Source organism: Zosterops lateralis, assembly GCF_965231275.1.
Source record: "Zosterops lateralis genome assembly, chromosome: 14".
Lineage (NCBI taxonomy): Eukaryota > Metazoa > Chordata > Aves > Passeriformes > Zosteropidae > Zosterops > Zosterops lateralis.
Genome location: NC_139774.1, coordinates 2,706,607 through 2,730,496, shown reverse-complemented (window position 1 = coordinate 2,730,496; position 23,890 = coordinate 2,706,607). Strand labels below are relative to the sequence as shown.

General features: G+C 40.7%; 1 protein-coding gene across 9 annotated transcripts in view; it reads left to right on the top strand.

Annotated features, from left to right (window-relative positions):
- The window catches only part of LOC310915289 (ankyrin repeat and KH domain-containing protein 1-like), a gene marked incomplete at its 5' end in the record, with an annotated part of 99,646 nt that overhangs the window by 51,837 nt on the left and 23,919 nt on the right, over positions 1–23,890 (top strand). For 7 of the 9 annotated variants that reach the window (XM_083872054.1, XM_083872053.1, XM_083872050.1 and 4 more), the window contains 10 exons: positions 949–1,036; positions 1,645–1,772; positions 1,935–2,078; positions 2,742–2,844; positions 11,348–12,091; positions 18,797–18,942; positions 19,097–19,208; positions 19,946–20,091; positions 21,562–21,704; positions 22,495–22,708. In XM_083872054.1, the coding sequence (XP_083728180.1) occupies positions 949–1,036; positions 1,645–1,772; positions 1,935–2,078; positions 2,742–2,844; positions 11,348–12,091; positions 18,797–18,942; positions 19,097–19,208; positions 19,946–20,091; positions 21,562–21,704; positions 22,495–22,708 (1,968 nt within the window). Of the gene's footprint in view, positions 1–948; positions 1,037–1,644; positions 1,773–1,934; positions 2,079–2,741; positions 2,845–11,347; positions 12,092–18,796; positions 18,943–19,096; positions 19,209–19,945; positions 20,092–21,561; positions 21,705–22,494; positions 22,709–23,191; positions 23,352–23,890 lie in introns of those variants that run through there. The other 2 variants (XM_083872052.1, XM_083872051.1) reach the window with 2 other exon arrangements.

Genomic DNA, 23,890 nt, shown 5'->3' with positions numbered 1-23,890 from the left:
TGCCAGTACTAAATGTTAGTTTTCACTATCAGGTATACGTGGGGTTACAAAGTAAAGAGTGAATTTAGAGCTTGGCTCCTCAGATATTTGATTAAAAAGCATGCATTCCTAGTATGTTATTGATCAGATTGAATATTATTTAAATAGAATAATACTGAATGTAGAGTGCACATACAAACACTCCCAGGAAGATGATGTTGCGTCCTCTTGTTCTGCAGGAGGGTTGATATCATTGCTCAGCATTCTTTGTGGTATTGATCATGTCTACATAGCAGGCACATTGTCTAGTTCTGTAACTGCTCTAATACAGTTGTATTCAGACACATCTTTCTAGTATTCAGAAACTTTTTAAATTAGAAAATGGTTCTTGACACTCATTCCCTTGTTGGTTTGTATCATCCTTTTCTCAGCTTTCTGCTTTATTCTCCAATCCTCTTAGAGACTTCTTGTGATGTGCAGTGATTCATCTCATTTTTATTTTTGATCCTCTTCAGTATGTTTTATAAATGTTGTGTGCTCTCAAGGCATTATTATGAGGTCTGGCAGCACATGGCAACTCTCTGAACTGTGGCACCGCAGTTCATGGTTATTGTGAACTTCCTGGTACAGGGTGACATTTGTGTTAAAGGTTCCACCCTTTCTGAGGAGGAAGCAAGGTCTTACTGTTGTCATGAATGTTATGCATTTGAACACTAAAATAAAAAGGGGGTTGTAAGTGTGGAAGCTTCTTGATGTGATACCAGTATGGGTGCAGTCCTAATCCTTTTTAACAGTGTGATTTAGTATTTTAGGTAACATGAAAATTGACACCAATCAGTTTATTACAAGCTGCTTGTGAGAAGGATCTTCTATTCAGATGGGTAGTTCTGGTCCCATCACAAGATACTTGAGAAGCTGAAACAATAGTACAATTTTTGCCCATTTATACATCTGTTATTTCTTCTGTAGGAGCATGAATCTGAAGGTGGGAGAACCCCACTAATGAAGGCTGCGCGAGCTGGTCACTTATGCACCGTGCAATTCCTCATTAGCAAAGGTAAATACTAGTTTACATTACTAATTAAAAAGCTTAAAATGCCACTTTACAATGCCACATGTTTGTGATCCATATTCAAAATTATTCTGGTTATATGTATATGAGCATTTGTCAGACCCCTAAGGGTTTTTTTGAATTTCATGTTGTTCATGATGGAATGAATTACAAAATATTTTGCTAGTTACTCTTCCTACTCTGTTGTATAGATTAGATTTGAAGTACTGCAGGTATTTTCAGTTTCTTAAAAAAAGCACTTCCTCCTTCAGAAAAGCACATCAAGTACTGTCTGAAACAGTAGCAACTGCACCACATAGTGATGCTGCTCAGAGTGAACATTTGGAATTGTGCTTCTTACACCATGTGTTCCTCACTTAACACTTACAAGCCCACTGTTGCTGTTGCAACTTCCTTGTCTTTGCAAGGTGAAGAGGAGGATGTGTAGAAGCCAATCAGTTAGTCAAAATCCCTTTTGCTCTTTCGCTAGAAAAGTGTAGGAAGTAATTGGATTACAAAAGTAAAGTTTGTCTCTGTTCCACAAAATACTGTACTTGTTGATACTTTATTTTAGAATTTCTCTGTGTTTAATTCTAAGCTCATCTCTTTACTAGGTGCCAATGTGAACAGGGCTACAGCCAACAATGATCACACAGTGGTGTCCCTGGCCTGTGCTGGAGGTCACCTGGCCGTGGTTGAGCTTCTCCTGGCTCACGGGGCAGATCCTACTCATCGGCTCAAGGTATTCACTTGTGCCTGTCATGTTTCATAGGTTCTGAAAGAACCACCTGGCTGTTTTATGAAATAGTAAATTTAAGTCACAGAATTGTATCTTGAATGGGGGATGCTACACCAGAGAGCAAAACTCATCTCCTGGCTTTCTGTTTCTAAAATCTCACTTCAGGATGGCTCAACAATGCTCATTGAAGCTGCCAAAGGAGGACACACAAATGTTGTTTCTTACTTGCTGGATTACCCAAACAATGTTCTGTCGGTTCCTGCAGCAGACTTGTCCCAGCTCACACCTCCATCTCAGGATCAGTCTCAGGTAAGGCATAAGGAGGTTTTCTTAAATAACACCATCAGTGTTGGGAGGAAACACTTGCATAGTAATTAATTTCAAAATGAACATAGACAATGGAAGAAATTTCTAAAACACTGCACACATGAGAATGATAGAGAGTGAGAAAATTGGTTGGTTCTACCTGCAGATACTTGAAAAACACATTTGTTCCCTTTTCTTCTCCCTGGACAGGATAGTCCTAAACCTAGGATTTGAAAAGGATGTTGTGTTCTTTCCTGCATTTGTTTGGTATTTTGGTTCAACAGTTCTAAAGCCTTATGATAGTACCCCTCACATGGTGTTACTGGTTCTGTTTGTTATATAAAAGAAAATATAGTGTGTAAATTCAGAATTCTGCAGTCTGAAGAGGCAGCTCCAGGGGAGTTAGTTGATTAAAAGCCTAAAGGAATTAATAGTTTTTCAGCCAATACAGCCTAGGATCTTGAACAGAGTAGCACAGTTAACTTTGACATACTGTCTCCAGTAAAAAAGCAAGGGTCAAGTCATACCAAGAAGTAGTATAGAATACACAGTTCGAGAAGTGTGAACAGAAAGATGCTGTAGTTCTGTACATGTGTACTAACACTTGAAGATCTGGTCTGCCTGAAGGTGTTTTTACCTGAGTGTGTGTCTGTGCTTTGTTTGAAGGTTCCCCGTGTCCCGGTGCATACGCTTGCTATGGTTGTACCTCCCCAGGAGCCTGACAGGACCCCTCAAGAGAACTCCCCACCTCTCTTGGGAGTGGTGAAAGGTCAGTATGTAACCACTCAGAGAAAATATGTGGTTTGGAAATGGATAGACTAGGAACCGCTTTATTAAAAAGAGCTTACACATAGTGAAATCCCTTCCATCAGTTCTTGAACACGTCTAATGAAGTATAACTTAAAATTATTTTATATAGTTTATAGTTTTTTTCCTTATTTTCTTGCATTCTACAGTATAGCAACACTGGTTGTTCTAACCTTATTGTGCTTATTCTAATTTATTAGAATTATGCGTATTCAATTTTTTGTGGAAGAAGATGCTTGTGGTAACTGCCCTAGTGCAGACAGATTAAAAAGTTAAAGTACTCTAGGTATGGTGTTCACTTTTGAATATTGTACATTGGTCTTCTAGAACAGTTGCAGCTATTATCCATGAACCTGATGCACAAACTTTTTCTGTTCCATCAGCAGCAATGCAAACATGCACTATAAAATACCAGTGCAGATCTACTTACAGGCGAGGTTTTGTTGCATTAGTAATAGTTCTCCAATGAGTAATCACAACATCAGAGTTTTTGCTTTGAATGTGGTCAAACTGATTGGTTAAAACTCCTTGCAGTTATTAAATTGCAATTAGGGAGTTTGTTTCCAGCTGTGGATTCTGTAACAAAATCTTCATATCTGCTGAGTCAACTCAGAAAGAGAAGCAGATTCTCAAGTGCAAAGTTACAAACTGCAGCTCCTAGTGATCTACAGTTTTGGATGGGGATCTTAAGCATTACAGTATCCAAAGCTCTGTTAGCTAGATCTGCTTAAATCCTTTGTTTGAGGAAGCACCAAGCACTTCCAGAGCAAACAAACAAACCTAAACCCCTTAGGGGCACAAATAAAGAGAGAAAAGCATCATGTCTGAGTGTACAGCTGTGCCCCTCTCCATGCATATACCATGTATGTGACCTCTCAGATGCACTTGCTGTCTCATTTCCTAGAATGTGCAACACTTGCTATTTTGGATTTCAGAGAAATGAATACCAAACAAATGAAAACAATATACAACTTCTGGTTCAAATAATCCACCAAAAAGCTATATACCAGCATGTGTGCCCTTCCAGTTCCAATGCCTGTTAGCACTGCGGAGTGGGAGTGTTCTGGGAGCACATTTTGTGGTAAGAGATTAGTTGATGCTGAGTCAGAAGACTGAAGTTAAAAGTGAAAAGTTTCATTTTATTTAATCCAGTTATGAAAAGCAAATAGTTGACTGTAGTTTAGGAAACAGCTCTCATTACAAACACCTTATTGCCAATGTCAGCACATCCTCAGGTGTGTTTTTTGCAGCACTGTGATGTTGGGACTGGCACAGGGAGATCTCATTGTTCACGGGGGTTCAGGACATGCTTCATGCGTGTCAGCAAAACTCATCTGTGCTGCGTTGCAGGAGATGCAGCAATCCCAAACGTGTCATTGGGCTGATGAAGCATTCCCAAAAGCTCTGTGCAAAGCTCTTTGTGTCTCTCAGATCTGTAGGGGGAAAATGGTATTTTTGTGCTAAACACTGTGTGCTCATTGCAGTGCAGAGTTGGTGTGCTGTGCTGAACTGCCACTTGTGACTTGTTACACACACGGCTTTAATTCACCAGACTTCCATCACTAAACTTCTTGGGAGGGGAGGGGCAAAAGAGGATGTGAGTTGAGGTGTTCATTAGTTCCAAGGCAGGAGAGCAGTCAAGTTCTTGCATAACAAAATTGTTTATCTGAGGCAGAACAAATATTTGCCTTCAATTAAAGTAGCCCCCAAGTTTTTATATAAATTGTGAACTACTGAGAGGTAGGAGAGCAGTACCTTGCCTCCTTAACCTTAGCACAGTCAGATTTTTTTATGGACATGTGTGAGTTTTGCAAATGCAATAGTGATACTTTGTTTTATGAAGAGTTCTTGGCAAGTCAGGCAAGTAAAACTTGAACACATTTAAGTGCTCCTCTTATAATTCAGATATGACATGAGGTTTTTCAAGAGGAATTTATGGTCTAATTTTGTATTTTATTATTATTCTTCAGTAAAGCATGGAGGCACATGGGATCATTACCATTTGAATAATTACTTTGGCAAAGGATTTAATATTGGTGTTTAGCAACTGAAAAGAAAAACATTTCACAGGCAACAGTGGATCTAGAGAGACTTAGATAAAGGTGACACACCAACATGGTAACTTGGAAAGAACTGAAGAAAAATAAGGTGAAAAAAGGAGCAGAATTAGTTATAGGATTAACCAGACCTCAGCTCCTACTTGCTTAGGAAGGATTGTTCTCAGTGCACTACATTTAGCACATGTCTGTTGTGTCCATGTAAAAGAAATCCCAGTTCAGCTCTTTTTGCTTCCATGGGGAGGGGCAGGAGATCCCTTCCTTGGTGGATTCTGCCCTCGGTGAACAGAGGCAGGATGGCTCAGCAGCAGCTGTGGTGCAGCAGCTCAGCACAAAGAGCTTTTTTGGGTACAAAACCCAAGTGTGCTGTTTCCAGAGGCCTGAGGTCTGTCCAGTGCAGGGCTGTGCCACAGCTCCGTGTGGCCCTGCTCCTGCTTCCCTGGGAGAGGGACTTGCAGCCCAGCCCAGGGAACAGTCCAAAGGAATGCTGCTGGATTTCTTCAGGAAACCAGCTGTTGATAATCCTCTCTGCTTTGTAAATGCAGGTGAGTGGTTCCTGCAGAGCCCTGTGCAATGCAGGGCTGGAGCACAGAGCACGCTCTGGATCCTCATCAAACATGCTGGGACAACAAGGGATGCTCAGGGAGCCTGTGGAAAGCAGCAGGGTTGTTTTCTTAGTCAAAATACTTTTACTAACATCAGCTGGTTTTAAATTTGTCAAAGTTCAAAGTAGTCTGGTTTTTGAGAATGAGGTATCAGGTTTTCAGTAATTTTTTCTCCAGATTTGTTTTACTTCATACTTACTCTGAAATTGTGCTTACAAATGAACTAATTGGCCTAAAATGAGTACTTCAAACCTGTCAACGTGCTGTCATTAGACTTTTCTAGTGTCATTTTTAAGTGGGCAGTAACTTGCAGCAGTTCTCCTTTGGGGTGCAGGGTTCTTTTAGAATTACACAAGACCAAATAGACTTATTCAGGTGAAAGGCATTTGCCTTTGATCCCTGTGAAGGAAACCAGAGTTCCCCTAAAGTTGAGTGGTACTTCTGGAATCTCTAAGCTTTCTCTACTGGAATCTCTAAGCTAGATATTCAATATATGGCATTTCCTGGATCCCTGTGCTAAATCCAACAATCTGATGGTGTGGAGAAGGGGAAGAAAAACAAACTCTATGTAACTTCAATTGATATAAATTCAATAAATACTCTGATATCTGACTTCTATGTCTAATACTGAGTTATACATCCCAGCAGAGATCTCATGCATTGTGTGTTTTAATAAAAAGAGGGGACAGGTTAATAGTAAAACTAGGAAGTTATATGACTTTCATAGAGATAAGAACATTAGTAAGGCAAATTGATATTCCTGCTTTTCCAGCTTTTGCATTCTGATTTTTACTGGATTTTTCTACTGCACAGTCCCAGCTGTCTGTTCATTGTTTAATGTGCTTCAACACCTTCTGATCAACTCTTTGCCATTTCCTCCTGGAAACTTCCTGCCTGGGTCAGAAACTAGCCCAGGTATCTGGGATGAGTTCCCAAGGAAAATTTCACCATCCATGCCTCCTGACTTCTGAACTTTACTAATACTTCTTTTGTAGACTTAAAGACCGTTTTTTCTGCAAATCCTCAGCTATGCAGGCAGGTGATTTGACACCCAGACACGTGTAGGTCCCCAGGAGCACAAATGCGTAACAATCTTTTCACAGTGGTTTGTGAAATTCTGCTCCTTTGAAGCTTTAGTCACCTGCTTGCCACCAACTAATTCAATTACACCTTAGCAATTTTCCAGTTATATATCGTGGATCCTCCAGAGGAAACTTGGGAAGAAGACCTAAGATTGGAAAGTAACTGAAAATTTTGAATGGCTGAAAATTGAATTCAGCTTGGCTTGGTTGCAGCTGTGTAACCATTGCCTGTTGGATAGTGTTGCACCTATTCCCTGCAATTTGCCGTAGAAACAGCTGCAGGAGTGATAAAGGCTGGCAAAATTGCTCCATGGTTCCAGGAGGGATACTGTGAACATACTCAAACTCATCATTCAGCCTTCTACCAATTAACCTCTTCTTTATAAAGGAGAATTCAGCATATATGAAAAACCATGTAGCAGAATAATTTGCTTGGGAAATGTAGGCTTATTTTATTTTTTTTTTCAAATTAGTAACATTATGTAATACTGTACTTTGCATCCCTGTGTGCATATGGAGCAACTGATTGTTTCTCCAGGTCCTTAGAGATGAGTTTCTTACTAATACAAATAATAGTTAAACACAGAACTTTCATGAAAATTCAGTATTGAGTTCATTTTATTCATGTTGATGAGGCTGGTGAGTTTTAATTGCAGGCTGCAAATTGACCTCTCAACTTCTGAGTGAAATCAGATTTACAAAAAGAAATCTCAAGTGCAAAAACAACAGACAAGCAATTCTGTTAGAGAGCACGCAAATGACATGGTGATTCATACAGAATTATATAACAGAATCTCCAAGAGACATGATGTATTTGAATGTATAACTGTGTATCACACAGCTGAATTTTTCTTACTGTCATTTTTTTATGCTGGAAAAAATCTTTTGGACTTTTCTGTTTGGATTTCAGTCCACTTTTATTTTTTTATTTGACAATGACAATAGAAATTAAGGAGCTGTTAACAAATCTCAGAATTTTGTCTAATAAAACATCAAGTGTAATACAACTGAAAAGCATATGAATTAGTTCTTTCCTGGGAGGCCCAGAAAGTGACAGAAGTGACATCCTGTGGATTACAAGTCAGACCTAGAATAGCAACTGTGCTATTGAGCTTCCTTGAGAATCATAACCACTCATCAGGAAATATGGTATCAAACTTGTTTCTTGGCAGCAACTGTATAAATACTGAATGTGTTCTAAGCAAATTTAAATTAGAAGAGTTCAATTGTTTGAGAAAGCCACCTGAGGACTACAAAACTGAAGGGTATTTTTCCAGGTCCTTGGTGTCATAGTGTGTTTAGGGACTTTAAATGTTATTTGCAGCCAGAGGCATTAAAACCCGGTCATGGTGTCCTCTTTGCATTTTACTGGCTGCTCAAGAGAGCAAGGAATGATGCCTGGGGGAGGCTCATTGGGGTGAGTGGGCTGTTGCAACTCAGGTCTGTGGGAGATGACCTTAAGTGTGTGGCAGAAATGCAGGAAATTTCCATAGGAAACAACCTGTCACTTCCTGCAGAGAAGTGGAGATCAAAGAAGTGGATGGGAAGCTGTGTTTGGGCAGAGTAGGTCTTGCCCTAAGTCATAAATGTTGGTCATAAACCTTGCTGAAGATCTGTGCATGCTCTGCAGGAATTGTGGTGAAGGCTGAGTTGGACAGGGTAGGGACCAGAACTTGTGGGAATGTGGAAACGCAAATAAAAGAGCAATTGGTGGTACTGTTCACAAAATAATTGGGGAATTAGTCCCTCCTTTACTCTGTGGCTTTCCTACCATGCCCAGGACCACTCTGGGTTTGCTGATCAATTTTTTTTTCCTGTAATCATGGTACTGGATGGCAGGTGGTATCTGTGTAGCAACATCTGAATTCCAGTCATCTTCAGTCTAAATAACTTACTTTCATATTAAACAAATCTTCTAGAAGTGAAGAAAATAGTTGCTTTAGAGGCCAGATTGACAGCTTAATGTTGCTAGGTGTAATCTGGTAGTAGATTGATTGTGTAGATGACTGATGCTGCCCCCAAAAGATAAATGTACAAAATATATTTTAAAAAAGGTTGACATGATTATGATCAGGCCTGTGACTGGATCCTTAAGTCTTACTGTATTTATGTATTTCAAAAGAGAAAGCAAAAAGTGTGTGTTCGTAACTATGTACTAAAATGGGCACAGTATTTTTCAGGATATTGTAATACAGAGGAGATTTGGATAAACCAAGAAATGCTATTTTTTAGTAAAACTGGTATTTGCATATTCAAAGCTACCAACAGTGCAGCATCTCCACCTCTGGTTTGACCTGACTGTTCTGGTGATCATGTCAGGTTTAGCAGATCTTTCTTCCTATGCCTCGTCCTCTTCCAATATCTCCAGTTACAGGTTGCAATTGTTTTCTGGCATAAAGAAGGTGATCTGAAACCTGAAAAATGGCCCTGCTATCTAATGAGCAGCTGATTAATGTAAATTTCTGTACCTTTTCTGGAACTTGAGGGCCCAGCTGGTCTCCTAACACCTGCCTTCAGAAACTCTCCCACCTTTCCGTGATGATTCCCGGTTGGAGCTGCTGTTTCGGTTCAGCCCAGCTCTGGGATTGTGCTTCTGCTCTTTCCTTCCTCTTGTGCTCCTAGAAAAGCTTTCCCATGACAGGCTTGTTTTCTCCCCAGCTCAGACTTAATTGAGGTATAACATTGATACTTGGTTACTTGGGAGGCCCTTCCAACTGCAGCTTTTCTTTCCTAAAGTGATAGAAGGTGTCCAGAGCTGCTGGGTTGGGGGAATGCCTTGTGTGAGGATGGAATGATAGACACAGGAACCTGAGGGGTGACGGGTGATTAAGCACAGCAGGACAGAGAGTTCCAATCTCAGCTGAAGGCAGGGTTCATTTGCAGTTTGGTTACTATAGCAATGGAGCACAGCTTAGTTTCAAAACTATATAGACAAGTCTTTCTGAGATTTTTGGTGAGGGGAAATTATTTCTCAAGAGTGGTCTCAAAAAACTGTAAATTACACTTGTTAAAATTGAAGGATAACTCCTGAGTGCACGACAAAGCCAGAGGCCACGGGTTAGAGTGAACTCCAGCTAAAGAGCCACCAGCCAGCACAGAGCCAGGGATTGCTGAACATCCCTAAATTCCTTATTGTCTGCTGAGAAATAGGCTGGGAACTCACTTATGGTTTGGAGGCAAAGTAATAGCAGTGGTGGGGAGAGGTGCTCAGCTGGAGCTACTGACCTGCACAGAGCATGGAGCTGTTAGAAGGAGGCTCCAGAGGCTGTGGGATGCTGGGCTGTTTCCTGGCATTAGTAAGATTCTTGTTGTTTCTCATATAATTAGATATGATTTGCTTTCCCAGGAGTCTGCTGAAGGTATGCAGTACAGAGTTGGTCCAATTCTATTTTCATATTTGTTCTTTCTCCTTATAAGAGAAAAAATCTCATGTTTGTTTGGTTTACAATTAGTTCCTCCAAAAAAGATTCATTTCAAAGTGAGGTGTATGTGACTCTCGTTTTGACAGCAATGCAAAATGAAGTTGGTTTGTGAATTAGTGTATTGGTGAAGGATGGCCCAGAAAGAAATAAATCTGTGTTTCAGGAAACTTAATCCTTCCAGGGCTGGTGATTGATCCACAACCTTAGTTCTTGCATCCAGACTTTAACTTAACTGTGTAATGTTTAGGTAGCTTTATTAAACCATGGCTCAAACTGTACATCATTGTAGTTCCCCTTTTAATGATTAATTATGCGAGTCTGCTTTGTAAAACTTCAAGTTTCCTTACCCCCTTTTTTTTTTTTTTTTAAGGCTCCATTTATCAGTGTTTTGGTAAAGTACAGGAGTATTAGTGCAGAAAATTATTTAATCAGGCTAAACCCTTTCACATTTTTAATTAAAGTTCTCACGTGGAAGTAATAATTACAATTTCAGCACTTAATAGATTCCTTTCAGTAAGATGTGACTAGAGTTTCCCAGATGCGGCTTTTGGGAAAGCAGCCATGGGTTGCTTGAGGGTATTCAGCAATTGGGGCAGGGCTGCCCAGGTTTGGTGGGCCTTGGTGAAAGTTATTTTTCAAGCCTTTATAATGAACAGAATTGTTCATTTGTTACTGGAACAGGAAGTGAGCAAGTTGTTAGTTTGGTCCCAGAATTTTTAAAAAGGTGCTAAAGCTTCACACTCCATTTGAAAGCATTAAGTTTGCAGTGGCAGGATTCTGCTTGTAATGTGAAGGTGAATGCTACAATGTTTGGAGAAATCCTAATTCAGGGTATCATCTTACTGTCAGGTTAGTCTGCTCTCAGCTACAGAGTCTTTCTGCTCCTAACCTTGCTGCTGGAAGTCAGCCTCTGGAAAATACTCTTACTTTAAGCTCTGCACACACAGAACTTTGGGAATTCAGTAAATCATGTAAATTGCCTTGCTTTTCTTGCTGATTCCCCTTCTCAAGTGCATTGTCACATATATCAGAAATTGTCAAGGTTCCTTCTAAGATTAAAGTATCTGTGCTCAAAGGGATATGAGGATCAATATTGAAAATCCCATCTATCTGCTTTTTCCTTTCTTGTCCTAACATGGAGTGTAGGGTTTACCTTTCTGTGCTTTGACAGATGTGCAGTGTTAGTTGTAAAGATTTTTTTTCTTTTATTTTTTTATTATTATTATTTTTGGTGGGTGAGAGGGGAGGTTTGGGGTATCTTCAGCATGGCATTTTTTCAAACATTTTTCATGTGCTTAGGTGCATCCAAGCAGAAGTCAAGTTCCCTGCAGGTAGCAGATAAGGACCTACTGCCACCTTTTCACCCATACCAGCCTTTGGAATGCATAGTAGAAGAGACTGAAGGCAAGCTGAATGAACTTGGACAGAGAATTAGTGCTATTGAAAAAGCACAACTTAAATCATTGGAATTAATTCAAGGTGAACCTTTAAATAAAGATAAGATTGAAGAACTTAAAAAGAACAGAGAAGAACAAGTACAGAAGAAGAAGAAAATATTGAAGGAGCTGCAGAAGGTGGAGAGGCAGTTGCAGATGAAAACCCAACAGCAGTTTACCAAAGAATATTTGGAGACCAAAGGTCAGACAGACACACCACCTGCCCTGCAGCAGCAGTGCTCACTTGCAGGGGTCTTCCCAGAAGTGGAAGCCGATAAGGGTCTGCCAGAGGATAACTTTTCAGGGTTACCTCAGGTTGACACAATCTTGTCTAAAGATGATGAGCAACACCAGTCTCCACCACCTGCTGAACAAATAGAGTTTGTCCCTATCCAGCCTTTGCCAGCACCGCAATGTAATTTTTCTGGTAACTTAGGTTATAATGGGACAGAGTCTCTTGAACTTCAGAAAGCATTAGGGAATCAGCAGAATGTAGGACAGCAGCAGCAGATTGCTGGGCAGGGGCTCTTAGTTCAAGAACCAGACGGATTAATGGTTGCCACTCCAGCACAGACGCTTACCGACACTCTTGATGACCTAATAGCAGGTGGGTTAAGAAATATACCTATTTTTGCATTAATTTGTGTGCTCAGTTTCCCTCTCTCTCCTTCCCTCCAAATACGTCTTGGGGTTTTCCAGTTTGGGAATACTTGCTTAAGAATAAAGTTCCTGATTAGTGCTATTAATCCTAACAGTGACTTCCAATTCTAACATGACACTTTTAAATACCTTTTTTCCAAAGTGCAAAACTTCCTGTACTGGACACCTGTTTTAGCCCCTTTGGTCTCATCTTTTTCTGTGCTTCTTTAAAAAGCCTCATCATGAGTTAATTAGTAGTGCCCATTAGGAAACCCAAAAGTATGATTTATAGCTTCTGTAGAATTTTCTGTGCAGAATTTTCTTCAATGTAGTAGCCATCTCTAAAAAGAGCCAAATTGTTGTCACTTTTATGGACAAACACATCCCTCTCCTTGCTGCTGGAGCTTAAGCACAGCCTGGAATCCACGCGCACCTGCTCGTCCTGTGATGGCTTGTGTTTGCAGAACCCCTGCTAAAGCCTGGGTTGTACAGGAATATCTGCTGGTTAGATGTTCCACATGGCAAAAACATGTCCTCTTAGCTGGATGAAAAGCAGAAATCCAACATCCTTCCACGTGTTGGTATGGTGTGAAGAGGAATGGGAATGCCCACACCTCGAGTTGTGTGAGTCCCCTTGTGCAGAAACAGGGATCACTTTGGGTGACTTCATTTCGTGGACTTGACTAGGATTGAGGTTTGCTGCTGGAGGTATGTAGGATATAGCCAGTGTTGTTTGGTCTGTAGCTCTTTTTTATTCGGTGTTTTTCAACTTTTCTTTGTACCTTGTGCCTGTACTCCTGCCCATTATTTTCCTGTCTGTCTCCCCCTGCCCCTCCCGTTTCGTAGTCACTGCCGTGTCCTCTGATGTCAAGGCTGTAGAAGTGTGCAGTGAGATCTTTGGCCAGCCATTCCTGGGAGCCTTTGGAATGGTAATTGCATCAAGCTCATGCAAGTCAAGACTACTTGTGACTTTGCAACCTCACATGGAACCCAGAATTGGTGGAGTAGTGGGGTGGTTGTATCCTTGTTGTAATTCCAGTTGTTTTATAGAGCATCGGTTTTAGTTCCTCCTGTTCTGGCATGGCGAGCCTCCCTCCCTGCTCTGTGGTCCTCTTCAGAATACTCAGCCAACATTAAAGCATTCTCAATTTTTATTACTTACAGTTTTAGTACTGGAGTGTATAAGGAGGAAAATTTGAATGGGTAATACAAAGCATAATCAGCAAGGGATTAATCTTTGGAGTAGTTGCTGTTGCTAAGAGTTGAACATGTCTGGCACAAGGCCATGGAGTCTGTACCCTCTCGTGGTCAGCAGCTCATTCTACAGCCACAAACTCAGGGTCCTCACTGTGAAAAGTGCTGCAGTCCAGCTGAGTGAGAACTGTGCTGTGGGGAAAAAATTGCAGACAACCAGAAAAACTCTGTCTTAAAAATAATTTCTAAAAGTTGAATAGACATTGGTTTGCTTTCTGAAAACAGCTACTGGTTTTGCTAAGTAATTAAAGACATTTTTTTGCTAAGACATGAGATTGACTTATTTCAAAAATCACTACAAATAGCATCTTCTTCTGCATTTAGAAATGGCATTTACAGAAATGCAACTTGAGGAATCTTTAGCTATTCAGTTCCAGAGGCTTCTGTAAAAATGTATTGATGTTACTTTATTGCAATATATTTTCTTCTGAAATTCATAAGTTTCTTTCACATCCCTCCAAAAAAAATTGTCAGAAGATAGATATTTTTCTCACTTTGTAAATCCAGACTCTGTAAAGGTGATCTCTATGTAAATTATAATCTTACCATATCTCAAATTTATAGCCATGTAAAAGTAAACTGTAAACTTATCTAATCATACTCTGAAGTCTTTGATCCATATCTAAAAAATGGACTTTTCCCACAAACTTACCCATTAGTCCTCAATTTTATAGAGAAATTTGGAGCAATAAGAACTGTTACAAGATCTGTTTTTACATGCCCACTGCAGATGCCAGGTAAAATGGTTCAGGGGCTTGTACCTGGTGCATGAGAAACCTGGGTTTAGGGTGTCATTGACGGCTCCCTTGTTCCCACTGCTGGAGCTGCAGTGATGTTAGTGAGTGACTCTGGGTTTAGAAGAGGTATGAGCATTTTTATCCCTTCTGAGTATTTCAGTTTGCGTGGGGACTGCTTCAGAAGAAGAGAAATTATTTTTTCCCTCTGCCCTGAAATATCTTTTACTGTTGCTCTTAGCAGTGGTGATATCCAGAGATGCTCCAAGGTCTGGAGCCCCTCTGCTCTGGACCAGGCTGGGAGAGCTGGGGATGCTCACCTGGAGAAGAGAAGGCTCCAGGGAGAGCTCAGAACCCCTGATAGTGCCTGAAGGGGCTCCAAGAGAGAGACTTTGGACAAGGGTCTGGAGGAACAAGACGAAAGAGAATGACTTCCCACTGCCAGAGGGCAGAGTTAGATGGGATACTGGGAAGAAATTCCTCCCTGTTAGGCTGATGAGGCCCTGAGTTTGCCCAGAGCAGCTGTGGCTGCCTCTGGATCTCTGGCAGCGTCCAAGGCCAGGTTGGACAGGGCCTGGAGGAACCTGGGACAATGGAAGGTGTCCTGCCTATGGCAGGGGGAGGAATGAGATGAGCATTAAGGTCTCTTCTAACCCAAACCATTCTGGAATTCTGTGATGTAGGAGGCAAATCTTCCCAAGCCTCAGTTAGGACCAGTTGTAAGGGAGAACTTCAATTTCTGTGAAGCTACAAGTTTGTATTTTGCTGACCAACTTAAGTGACAACATACATAAATTGAGTATTTATCTTAGAGTAATGCTGGCAGGATGTTTAGGTGGTGGATGTCAAGGTGCAAAGTGTCAGTGAGTCATGGCCCACATCCCCTCTTCCATAAAACTACACAGAAGTAAAAAAGTACCTTTTGGAAAGCTAAAACCTAAAAATAAAAGCAGCTCTTTCCACTCCAGAATGTTTTGTTTGTAATGGAGTTTATCTTGACGCGCTGCTGCAAAAATCTTGCACCTAATAGTACATTAAAGGTGTGTCTTGCTACAGTCAGAATTTTAACCAGGTTTACAAAAGAGACAGACTTGGTGCAATTTAAAGTGGGAAACCAATAAATTAATTTGGAACACAGCTATCATTTTCATTACTCAGTATCAATCTGGTTTCTTGGAGCCTCTTGTCTTGCATATTTGGAGTTTCATTTCAGTTCACCTTCTGCATTTTCCATTGTAAATTTCTTAGCTGTAGTATCTGAATTGAGGCTTTTTTTCTGGTTTAGGGTATTAGATGAGGAACTTTTCTATGTTGCTGGGGTTTGTCTCTAGTTGGAATATTTTTGTTTCTCTTTGTTTTGCTCAGCTGATATTTTTAGTCAAGAGACTGTGTGTGCTTTTCTGTCCCACTCTCGTCCTGTGAGCTGATGTTTCCAAACTGAAATTTCAGATGTGTTCTGAGAATTTTTGTTGTCTGGTTCTGACATTCTGGTTGTAGTTGGTGATACAGAATTATGGTATTTTAAGGTAAGGATTTGGAAGGTGACATCTGAGTTACTGTGTTGAGGATTGGTGTTTGGAGTAAAACTGGTGACTGGGACAATCTGGAGTGAGGAATGGTGAGCCATGAAAGGAGCTGCAGTTACCAACATGCAAAAGCCTCTGCAGTAGCAGGTTACTGAGAAGCTGCCTGGACAGGCTGAAAGGCTTGAAAAAGGATGATTCTCTCTGTCTGAAAATCGCAGTTCCTTTGAGGAAAGAGGAACTGACATCTAAGTGCAATATTCCTGAATGCCAGTGCTCATGTCATGACAGCAGCTGGGTAGCCACAGTTTCAGCTACAGCTGAAATCTCATCCAGAGCAGCTTGCTCCGGGTACTGTCCATGCTCCAGAATTGTATTTGGATAAAATACCAGGTTCTTGCTTTTTGTTTTACTCTTCTTTCCTTTGATATTTTTTCATAACTTTGAAAATAGTCTTCCATGTCTTTAAAGAGCAACATTCAACTTCCAACTCAGACCCTTTGGAGCCTTGCAAACCCTTTGTAGGACATGGGAAACCTGGATTTTGTCATGTGTAGGATAATTTTTTTCTATAAGGCAGTCTTTGGAATATTGAAGTCTATGGACACATCTAAAACCCCTGTCACAGAATTGGTATTTCCCTAGAGTCAAGGGCAAGCAGTGTCAGTGCTGCTTTCACTCCAAAGCTCTGGTACCACAGACATTCCATGTTAGTGCCATGTTGGAGCCATTGCTGCAAGGCCATTTTCAAGTTAAAAATCTGTATTTTGCTGTGTAACTTGAGCTGAGATAAATCAGCCCCATGAAACTGGAGGCAGAAGTTCTCAGGCTTTTTTTTGCTCCACAGAGCACAAATAACACTGCTCCTTCATGGGTCCAGCTTGCCAACCACACTGAGGAAATAAAAAACAGCATTTTGAAAAATCCTGCCATTTTGTAAATTCAGCAGCTGTACAGGGGGTGATTAATTGATGAGTGTTGGAGGAGTACTTGTTAGATTTTATTTAAAAACATATTTTAGGGTATCAGTGCAGAGTTTATCTTAGTTTCTGCTGCATTTGGTGTTCTCTCTCATGTTTAATATTATTACTGTGCACACAAAGTGCTTAGTGCACACTCATATGTTTCAAACACATGATGAAAATCTAAAGTATGCACAAAATACTTTGATGTTTTCAGTCATGGTTGTGAAATACAGAGAATTTGTGGAACCTGTGACAGCAACACTGAATATATATTACTTTAAGGGCCTTAAACTGGCTCCAGTGGAGTCCCTCTGCACACCCTGCTCTGCATGCACAGCACATGCATGTGGTTTTATGTGTATCTGTAGTTGCAAGAGCTGAAAAAATTGAGCCAGTGTCTTCCACACGGAAGGACCAGCTTGATTTAACCAAAGTCCTTAACAGGGTGATGTGGTGTCAGTATTTTGGAAGGAGTAATATGTAGAAATCCAGTTATTATCTTGCACTTCAGTGCATTAAGCAAGAAAACAATTGTATTGCACTAATTAGTGCTCATTTGCTGCTGTAAGTGATAATCCATAGTGAGCAGATGAAAGTGGGAGCTTTTGTGTTTGAAACTTATAATACAAATCTGGTTTGCTCATGAAGGTTGTAACAGGAATTCAGATCTGGTACTTCATTGCTTAAATGCATTGACCAAATGTTAATGCTGGTTTTGCCTATGCACCAAGGAGAACTCTTTGCTTAAAAAACGCAACTGAAAATGGAACCTCCCCAAATTTCAGTGAACCCTCTTGCCATGTTTCCAGAACCCAGTGGAAGTGACCCATCTTTCACTGCTTCAGTGTGTGTTCCCTTTGTCAGGCACTGGCAGCTCTGTAGGCTGAATTAGTGGAATTAATGGTCATGTTGGGGCTTTATCTATGACTTTTCCATCAACACCATTTTCCTATGAGCAATTGCTGGTGCGTAATCCGTTAATGGAATGAGTAAGGTTGAGCTGGGAAGGGTTTGCAAAATTTGTTCTCTAAGTCATACACAGGTTTGAGTTCATCCTTCATCTTCCCTTAATGCTTGGACAAAACCAAAATGCTGCTGCTTATTTCTTACCTGTAGCCATTAGTGTTTTCCTTTAGTTGCTTCTTCCAGGAATGCTGCTAAATACTGTGTGTTTTGGAATAACTAAAGCTCACCAGGTGTTCCAGCTGATGAGGCTACACAATAGGGACATTTGGCAATCCAGCAGTGACAATACCTGTCAAATCCAGCTGCTCTATCAACAGGGATTACTGAAGCTAAAGCACACACAGAGTCAGTGTGTAGGTGTGTTAGACCTTCCTGGCAGGTAATCCCAGCTGATTACAGGGATCCAGGCTCCACTTGGACCCTTATCAGGTTACAGAGGCAGGCAGGAGTCCTGGCTCTGCAGTGGACGTCCAGGGAGATTTCTCTGCTTGTTGATTTAAAACTAGGTGAAAAAAGTCTGATTCTCATTTATTAGTTTTTAAATTGTTAATTTAAAAAAAAAAAACAACATAAGATAAAGTTGCATTCCTTGTGTCCCTGAGCAATGCTGGATCTCAGGATGACATCTTTTACAAACTGTGCCTCAATCAGAACAAATTTTAGGGAGCACAGACAGTTTTCAGCTTTCTTATTTTTGTCGACTGCCCCCTCCTGTCTGCTTCCATTCCACTTTCCTGGGTTGGTTTAACTCTGAGACATGATTAATAATGTGAGTTGCTGTCAGTCATCTTGCTCTGAAAACTTTCTCTGGAGGCTAAGTGTGCACTAACCTTTATGTGAAAAAGTTTGGGATTGCAGAATAAGACTATATTTTTGAACATTAGGTTTGTGTGTTAGTAATAAATAAATTGTCTGCTTAAACTGAGCATATGATTGAACTCTTTTTAACAGTGAAGGTTACAGTTAGAAAAGGGTAACTAATCACCTTCATAATTCACACTTAATGCATTCAGACTAATTCATAAAATTATTTTCTAACTTACCACAGTTTGGAGACGATGCTTACACTGTTTAACTGCTGCAAAGCTGCTTTTTGTTTTTAGGAGCGTTGCATTTGTTTCCCCTGTTACTGTTTTGATACTAGACCATTGCAGTTTTATGGAACTTAATATTTTTCATATAAAATGGGACATTGCTGAGAGTGGATTAATAACGTGGTGTTCATTTTCAGCTGTGAATAGCAGAGTGCCCAGCGGCTCCAGCAGCTCCTCGCACACTACCGAGTCCCCGATGCCCGAGCCCTGCCCGCAGGCCACGAGCAGCGTCCCCCCGCAGTCCGTGCTGCCCATGTACCCATCCGTGGACATCGATGCACATGTGAGTCATCCACCATAGCTTGGAGAGGATTTGCTTTCTGATAAGCTCTGAAAGGAAAAAAAAAAAAAAAATCTCGTGCTGTTGTAGAAATATTAAAGTTGTCTTCATTTTTTATTTCTGAATATCTGCTTCTTTTTCTTTCCTCTGCGTGAAGACTGAAAGTAATCACGACACTGCGCTGACCCTGGCGTGTGCAGGAGGGCACGAGGAGCTCGTGTCTGTGCTGATTGCCCGTGGTGCCAATATTGAACACAGAGACAAGAAGGGTAAGTGACAGGCACAACACAATTTGACTATTAACTACAGCTTGAAACAATTTCAAAATGTGAACTGCATTCTTGCGCTTCAGGTAGTAACATTGGTCATACAAAGCGAGTTTGAGTTTCTGTCTGCACCTGAGTGGGATGTTAAGCAGATTTGTGAAATATGAGGCACTTCTGTGCTTACGACTCACCCTCTACAAATGACCTCAGCAAGGTGTATGGAGGAGCTGCTGGGGTAACCAGCCAATCTTGACTATCAGAGCTGAGTGGTGGCAGTTGTCAGGTTGGGTGTCAGTGTTCTCAAGAACAGAGTTCAGCAAAGTCTCACATCTTTTAGAGCTGAGAGAACAAAACCACCATGAGCTCACATTGACCACATTGGCAGATAGGTGTGCAGGGCAGATGTGGTCATTGGTTGGATTTAATTTAACAGTAATTATGCAGAAAGATGTGATTTCTCCAAGGAGAGGAGGTCAGAACTGAATCCAAACTGGTCACTGCAAGCACTCTTTAAGTTTCTTTGGAACAGCCTTTGGCCAGAATCAGAGCCTCAGTGTGACAGGGTCAGAAGAGGTTGGGAGAGGTTCTGAGACTGTGGCATCCAGCGGGAAACCCCCAGTCTGAAGAAGAGACGTGATCAACAGAAGTCATTGTGAATCAACCCATTTGTGCTTTTCTGCTCCGTAATAATACTATTGAGATACTCAAGGTTGCTTTTTCATGCAATCTCATGTCACTAGGTTTTACGCCTTTGATTCTGGCTGCAACTGCTGGACATGTTGGTGTGGTGGAAATTCTCCTGGACAAAGGTGGGGATATAGAAGCACAGTCGGAGCGCACAAAGGACACTCCGCTTTCCTTGGCATGCTCCGGTGGACGCCAGGAGGTACAGACCTGTCCTCAGAGGGCTTGGGTTGTTACTTGCAGATAGAGAGGGTTTTGTACAGCATTTGGTTTCTTGTGTTGTTGATACATGCTACTTTTTTTTCCTGGAAGGTTTTTTCACCTGTTTCAGTGTAGCTAATTTAAGGCTTTTTCCTCTTCCAGGAAAGGAAGAAATTTAAGATTTTTTTTCTTTCCTTTGCCTATCCCAGTTTTGTTAGTTAATGGTCATAGTCACTTGTGATAACTTGTGGTCTTTCTTCAGTCCATGTATCCTCACATGCTAAGTACTTCTGTGAGGGAGGCAGATATTTATTGAGTAACTTTATTCACTGAGCACTTCCCTTATCCATCTTCCCTGTTCTCAAACCTGAAACAAACCTGGGTGCAGGCACACAAGGACAGCAACTAGGATTTTGTGTGGGCAGTACGTGGTGTTAGTGATAATGCATGGAGCTGATAAGTGCAGATGCAATGCAGGACACATCATACCCATGTCTTAAGGATTTTTCAGAGTTCTGTCAAATTGTGTGTGTGTGTGTGTGTGTGTGTTGAAATCCTTCCTATTTCAATCAAAGTGGCATGGAGATGGCCGAGAGCTCTGTAGTAAATTAATATAAGGATTAAAATAGCTGGCCAAAATTCTAAAGTTTCCATTTTACTTTTGAATTTCAGATCTTTAACAGTAAAAGTGCTTCTTGTAGAAAAAGGCAAGATCAACATGGCCTGTAGCATTAATATTGAACAACTGAAGTCTTCTGTTCTTCCTCTTTTCTTTTTTTTTTTATTCCAGAATCTACCTCTTATGTTTCTGGCTTAGCAAGAAAGTCTTTTTTAATGGCTTGTTTGGAAATCACCTAGCTTATGTTAATAGTAAATTGAGGCCCACTTAGTACAGTACATCACAAAAATGTTTCTATTTTCTCCCATTTTATTTCTCTTAAGCAACTTATGATAGAGGAGTCCTTCCTCATCCTGGTTCCATTAACATCAGTCACTCTGATTTTTACCACATGGGTTTTTGTTGGTTTTTTAAAAATCATATTCATATATTCATATTCATATAATACAGATGGTCAAACCTGGCTCAATTGTCATTTGAATTCAAGTTGTGAGATGAGTTTTTCTGAAAGAGATGCTCAAATATTGTGAGACATTTTGGGAGTGGGTAGATCTATTGTTTGTAAACTTAAAAGATTCCCAGGAAGAGCTTCACTTTAAAGCATTGCAGTTTTATTTAGGTAAAACAATCTTTCTGGCAGACAAGTGCTCAGCTGCTGTGGTCATGGGCTGTGGGGGCTGGACAGAGATAGAGAAAAGTCAAGCAGAAGAGGGTGGAGATTTTCCTATGGAATCTTGTCTGTTGACAAGGGAAACTGGTAGCACATTGGAAAGTTTGTGATAACATCCTTTTACTCTCTGGATAATAGCAAAGGCCACAATATGTCTGTTAATGCTCATCCTGTCTTTTCAGGTTGTTGATTTGCTGTTGGCCCGGGGAGCAAATAAAGAACACAGGAATGTGTCTGATTACACGCCGTTAAGCCTTGCTGCATCTGGTGGCTATGTGAATATCATCAAGATTCTTCTCAATGCTGGGGCAGAAATTAATTCCAGGTAATGTACCATGCGACCAGCTGAGCTGCAGTGTGGCACAGGCACTCCTTGTTGGCTCCAACCTGAGGCACAGGTTGAAATCTCAGGTGTTTTCAGACTTTCTTGCAACAGTCTTTTTACACTGATGACATCTTCTGAGTTTGTTATCTTAGTGCTTTTAAATCCTTTAACTATCACAAACTTCATCTGACTTACACCTAAATTTTAAGGGATTATAGTTTGGAAACCTATTCTTTCCCTTTTCCACCATTCTAAGGTCAGGAAGTCAAACTATTTCCAATAGAACCGTGCCAAGGAAGCAGCCAAATGCTCAGGGCTGCTCTGTGTGTTTGAAGATGTCTTTTTTAGGCAGAGGAACAAATTTACACAGCAGTGTCTCTTAAGCCTGCTCTCTATTCGTTTTAAGAAAACTTACATATATTCTAACGCTAGATTAAATGACAGAACTACTAAGTAGGGAAAATTCAAGGTGCAGCTGTTCTAGAAGCATACTTTGAAAAAATCAGATGTAGCTTAAGGCTTACATCAGCTTTAGCCATCAGAATGTCTAACAGCTGAAATGTATTTCCTTCCCTTGTTTATAAATTTCAATTGTCTATTTCATATAGTTCCTCTGGTGGCTTCTCCTAATCAATCAAAAATGCTACTATTTTAGGTCAGTGCCTATATTTCATGTAGGTTATGTTCCTTTTCTGACTTAGAACAAAACATTTTGTTGCTCTTGGATAGACTTATATTTGCCAGAGCTTTTCTTCAGCCATGGGCACTGCAGTTTGTTTCTTTCCCTTAGGACTGGCAGTAAGCTGGGGATTTCTCCTCTGATGTTGGCTGCTATGAATGGCCACGTCCCTGCCGTGAAGCTGCTGCTTGATATGGGCTCTGATATTAATGCCCAAATCGAGACCAACCGCAACACAGCCCTCACCCTGGCCTGCTTCCAGGGCCGGGCAGAGGTGGTCAGTCTGCTGCTGGACAGGAAGGCCAATGTTGAGCACAGGGCAAAGGTAAGTGGGGGACTTGCCTTTCCTTATGACTTAGTGCCTCTGAGTCATCAAGTTTCTTCAAATTTTCCTGTAACTTTGAGCCTCTCTGGGTTCAGAGGAGTTGTTACATCAGAGCACTTAAATGTTCTGAAATAAGTGTGGCTTCTTTTAAAAAATAGAAAAGCATCGATGATGATGTATTTTTTGCATTAGGGAAAAGCTGACTGGTCCTTCTGAGTTTACAATGAATCTTAGATTGACTCTTGTCTAGACTTTTTCAGGTTTAAACTTGACGTGATACTCAGTAACAGAACAGATACAGATATTTTTACATGCAAGTGAAGTCTAGGCAGGAAGAGAATAGTGTTGCTTGTGATTCTCATATAGAACAGACTTCTTGTCTACAACCGAAGTAGTGCAGTCAAACTTTGTAAAGCTTTTACGTTGCTGTAGAACCCGTGGCTTCAGTACTGTGACCTTCTGTGCCTCTGAAATGCTCCACAGGTCCCATCCTTTGGTGCTCTGGGACAGCTTTGTGTCTCCTGCCATAAAGCAAGCTTAAAGCTTGTGTAGACAGCCAGACTGATTTCCCCAGCACAAAGGAATTTTTGGTAACTCCTAAGGCTGCTGAAATAATTGCTGTGTCTGTCTACCCCGCCTGCTTCTGGAATGACTGTGGCTGGAGAAAAGGGGATATGGATAAAAGCCAGCTCTCAAATGGTCAGTTGGGCATGTTAGCAGCTGGTGTAAGTTTTTTTAACAGTCTGACCTGGCAACTAAGTTGGGCCCAGATCAGTCTCAGTGCCAAGGGAGGCTAGAGAAAAGCTATAAAGCCAGTTTCTGAGTATTTTTGTAGAAACACTTTTGTCTTCATTTGAATCTGTTCTAACCTCTGTTGTAGAGATCTTGTTATAAACTTTGCATTTGCTGTTGAGACAGGTATCTGGTGGTGCTTAGTCAACAGTTTGCTTGGGTTTGTATAAATCAAAGCCCAAGAGTGTTTGGGTTTTGGGTTGGTTTTGTTTGGTTGGTTTGTGTGTGGGCGTTTTGTTTTGTTGTTGGGGTTTTTTTTTTTGGTTTGTTTTTTTTTTTTTTTTTTTTTTTTTTTGGGTTTTTGGGATCTTTTTTGAGGAAGAGACTGCTTGAAGTTAGGCTCCTAAAATAAATATAAGCAGCTAAATAAAAATCTGATTTCCCTTTGTA